Source organism: Haemorhous mexicanus, chromosome 2 (genome assembly GCF_027477595.1).
Source record: "Haemorhous mexicanus isolate bHaeMex1 chromosome 2, bHaeMex1.pri, whole genome shotgun sequence".
Lineage (NCBI taxonomy): Eukaryota > Metazoa > Chordata > Aves > Passeriformes > Fringillidae > Haemorhous > Haemorhous mexicanus.
The window spans coordinates 57,980,623-57,985,447 of NC_082342.1; the positions used below are offsets into that span (position 1 = coordinate 57,980,623).

General features: G+C 41.2%; 1 protein-coding gene across 1 annotated transcript; it reads left to right on the plus strand.

Annotated features, from left to right (window-relative positions):
* The first annotated feature begins 280 nt into the window (after positions 1 to 280).
* Positions 281 to 4,506, plus strand: C2H13orf42 (chromosome 2 C13orf42 homolog). The gene is made up of 3 exons (XM_059840305.1): positions 281 to 694; positions 3,366 to 3,513; positions 4,274 to 4,506. Exons 1-3 carry the CDS (start codon positions 281 to 283, stop codon positions 4,504 to 4,506), a joined length of 795 nt encoding a protein of 264 aa, XP_059696288.1.
* Positions 4,507 to 4,825: the final 319 nt, after the last annotated feature.

Consider the following 4,825-nt stretch of genomic DNA (forward strand, 5'->3'; position numbering starts at 1 on the left):
ATTTGACTTCCTCAGCTATATTTTGAACCGAGGAAAGGACAAAGCTCTTTCACAGACGCAAACGAAATAGAAAAGACGTTTCTGGGTTACCATCATGCTTCTCACAATGTTAGACTGAAAACAATTGGTGCAGCCATAGGGGTTTTTTTCATCCCCATTACAGTAAGTGGCAACTTTTTTTGTGTGCTGAGGGCAAAGGTAACTGCTGCTGATTTCCTGATCCAGTTTGAAATTAAGGAGCTGAAAGAGAAAAAATATAAAAGGGAGGAAGTGACACATTATGTTCAAAAAGATCCATTCTATATTTCACCCCAACTGCCAGCGAAGAAACGTGACAGATGACATCCCTTACAGTGATGGCGCTGGCTCTGCAGTGAGACTGATCCGCAGCACTTCTATGTATGTCCTTGGAGGTGAGCAGGAAAAAGTTACTGAGCCACTAAAAAAGTGCAGAAGTACAACCAGCATCGACTCTTGCTTTCAGCCAAAAGAGGAAGACAGAGACTGGATGTACTCTAAGACTCAGGACTGCTTGAAGTACCTACAGGATCTGCTAGCCTTGAGAAAAAAATATCTTGAGAACATCAATAACTTGAAATCCATGCATATGGCTGCAGATTCTCCAGCATCCACAAGATCATCCAAAAGTGGAAAAAAGTCATTTCTTCCACTTCCTTCCAAGGAGTCTTCTAAGGTAATTTCCAAGAACTTTTGCCATGTGCTTAGTCTTAAGCAACAAAATCATTGAAGCTATGTCACCTCTATTGATTTTCTGCTTTATTTCTTTCAGCCCATTGTCATTTTATTTTTGCATCAATTTAAGTGTTGCTAAATACCTTAAGATTCTTTCTAAGTAGTGTAAAATTAGGAATGAATGACTGGTCATAGAAAGAAATGTATGTGTCTGTGTTTGAGGGGGGGAAATGTTGGGAGAGAGAAACTAGGAAAAAGTTGTGAGAGTATGGAAAATGTTGGAAATGAAAGAGCAAGCTCTGACATTCTACTTAAGTACCTTGGAGTCCTTCACTGTGATTATTTATGGCTATTAATAGCTGACAAATGCAGTAATCTCTGGATTTCTTGGCAGTCTCATTATTGACAAAATTACTTACACAAAATAATTATAAATTCACTGAAACAAAGAGGAATTTTTTTTCCTGAGTGGTCAGTTAATTTGTCAGTGCTACATTTAGCATCAGTACAACCTCTACTGGTTGGATGTGGGGCATGAGGAATTCTTAAGGTTTCCTTTCACTGTTCATTAATAAGTTGGAGGGTCATTTGTAGACAGTGTAATTATTAACCCTTTACTGTAATGAAAATACAAAAATAAAACTAGAATATCATCTTTGGTGCAGATTATTTTCATGTATCCTAGAAAAAAAAGCTTTATCACTTTGCATGTCACTGAACAGTTCAGTGGTTACTTTGCCTCTGTACTTGATTCAGTGAGGACAAAACAAAGAGCTGCAGCAAGTGGGATGATCTGTTTGGGTAACATGACTGCAAACAAGACTTCAACAGGAGACTCACAGGTTATCCAGTGCAGTTTTAAGCTGCATAATAATGGGAATGGTGGGAAGAAGGGATGTAGGGCTGAAATTAGGCCAGGTTGACATTAAATATTGTTGCTGCCATATTTAGATGTTCTGTCACAGCAGAGCGTCAGAATGGTTTGTGAACTTCTGAGATGTGCTGCTGAAAATACTTAAGAAAAAGACCAAAAGCTCAACTTGTTTTTTGGTAAACAATTGGATCTCCCACACTCTGAGGCTGGCCACCTAGCCCCTGTGTATGAACAGTCCTGGTAGTGACTGGCATGCTCACTCCATCACCCATCCCCTTGGAAACAGACAGGAACACCAGCGGGATACCCTTGCCAACACAAATGGCAGGGTCACAGCTGCACACCTCTGGCTTTGTAAAAATTAAGGAGAGGTCAGGAAGACTTTGACAACATTCAGACTATTCTTCTTCCTAACTACATATTTATTGTTCAGAGATTGCAAGGTTTGTGTTATCACCAGGCTTGAATGGTTTTGTCCCAAGCTATCTGCTCTTATTAAATTACCTATCAGTGGAAATGCACTTCTCTCTCTAACCTGCTGCATGATTTATAGGAAGGTAATTTGTCCAGACAAACCTGTCCCCATGGGAGTTTTGATCCAAAGATCCCTGGGTCCTGGACTACAGACTGACCATGGATTCAAAATGTGCCCCTTGTGCTTAGTGGAAGGAAAGAAGAGAGAGATGGGTCAGATGCTGGGAGCACATAGGCATGTCTTTAAAATGCCTTTTAACCAAGAAGGGCTTAGTCATAATAGCAGTCACTATTTCCAGGAGATGTGTGGTAGCAGCTATCTTTTAACACTTCTGAGGATGTCAATCAACCCATAATGTCAGGAGAGGAATCAGCTAGTTCATCTCTCTGCCTCCACAGAACAGGGAGCAGGCTGGTCCTTCAGAGGTGTGACATGGCATGTATCCTTTTCTCTCATTGGAACCCAGGGTAGCAATTTTCTGAGCTGGTATTGCAGCCTGACGATATAGCTGACTTGGACTAGCAAGGAAAATATATGTCCCTTCATTAGGTAGAGCCTGGCAGGAATTATTCATCCCATATGTACCTTCAGAATCCCTGACCCAGGTTTTATGACTGCTTCAGCATTTATAGATAGGCATTTCCTTTTTCATCAAGACAGGCTCCTAATTTTAAACTGTGTGCCTTTCCTGTGGGAATTATCACAGTGTTGAATGACTCATATTTTAGTGCACACCATCCTTTTTAATTTCAAAAAGACTTCAGCAATTTAGATCTGGATTAATTTCACCTAACCTAGGCATTTTAATAAGATGCTTATATTAGTAACAAAGTTACCCCTCAATCCCTTTTCAGCTGAGAGAAAGAGCAGCCTGCAGAGGAGGGTTCAGCCTACTTAAGGCCTGACTCATCTTCTGAAGCTACTGGAGCCCAGCATTAATTACAGGAGGAGCCCTGCATGACTACACTTCTAATGTGTGTCTCCTTAGGAGCCTAGTGCTAGGCAGAATAAATTTGGCCACAAAGCCCAGCTGTCACTTAGCCACCCAATTAAACAGCCTGGAACATGGATTCCGAGGGATTTCATAATACCTGGCCAGTAGTGCCCAAGTGGAAGGTACTTGCTGATGAGCATGCAACAGGATGGATATTTGTTAGATATCTGCTGCCCTGCTTTCTTTGATTTCTACACTGTGGAGTAGTCTGGACCTGTGTTTCTCTTCTGACAGCCTGAAGTGTAGCACCAAATATATTTTTCATATAGAGTGTTCTCATTAAGAAATCATTGTGCCCAACCCTTTTTTCTCCTTTGTCTGATCAACAGGCATCCATGGAAAGAAAGGGCCCACAGTCCAGTTCAGATGTAAGAGAAGCAATAGCCTTCTTTGACTCAGTCATTGCAGACCTGGATTCAGAGAGATGGCGGAGAGTTCCTGACGTGGATCTGCCAAATGTGGATGTCGATTTTGATGGTGCAGTATGAACCAGCCAAATATGATGGGGTTTGGGGTGCAGAGGTAGAGGGAGGAATGGCATTGTGACATCACATTTGTTTCATTAATTTATTTAATTTATCAGTTGTCCTCTAGTTTCACTTCCCAAATCTAGGACCGTTACATGCAATATGTGAAATTACAGTAATATGTCACTTGTTCCGTGCTGAATGGGTGCAACTACTTCATGTGCAGGGTTGGAATAGAGCTTGCCTTCTGCTCAGGGCTGAACTCCACCCTTGCATTTCTACCTCAAGCTGTCTTTGGAGAATTATAGAAAGTATAAATGTATTTTTTCTTCATCTTTTTTTTTTTTTTTTGAGAAATGGCTGGGTGACCTAAATAACAGGAGGTTTCCATCAGAAAGGATGGGATTGCTCAAAGAAATGAAGATGTACCAATGCAAGGTCATCATCTCTCCTGTATAATTAGCAGAGGGCTTATAGATATTTCTCACCTTTGCTTCAGGCTGAGGTGAATAACTGAAGCAGATAATTTTAGCAATGCCCAAAGAGTGTATTTGAAGGGACTAGCTCTCACATGCAAATTTATGCTGCAGGTGTTGAAATTCTAGATAAAATGAATCCCATCCCTAGTGATATCCTGAAGTGAAACCAGGTTTGTCTCCTGATCTTGCCTCCAGGAAGGACCCAGCGAGCACCCTTGCTGTGTTCCCTCACTGTGCAGATAAAAATGTCACTGACAAGCTGTTAATCCCAGATTAACTTCTGTCTTTCAGTTGCTACCAGTACAAGTGAACACAGTTTGCATTCAAACTGGATCCTTCGTGCTCCCCGGAGATACTCACAAGACACTGCCCAAGCAGCTAAGCAATCCCAGAGAAACAGCCAGCGGAGAACCACTGGCTCTAGGAAAAGGCTGGAAAGGCATCCCATGTACCTGCCCAAAGCTGTGGAAGGGGCATACAGCACTTTAAAATTTAAGCCTAAAACACGCAAGAAAGAATGTTGAAAGAAGAATGTTCCCTTTTCACTTGAAGACAGAATAAATGAAATAAGGCATGGAAGACCTGAATTTTTTAATTTTTTTTTTTTTTACCACTGATCCATCACTTACACTCTAGAAGTGACCTGTGTAGTCACTGAAGGTTCTTCATGGGGGACATATTTTAAGCCATGGCTATTCCAATGTTGGACTCATATGAGGGTTTAACTCAACAAATTTTCTGTGCCTAACAATACTGCTTTGTCATTCAGCTTGGTGGGGGGAACTCCAGCTTGACAAGCCTTTTTTTCTAGTGCTGTTACAGAAAGCAATGATTCAGAGATTG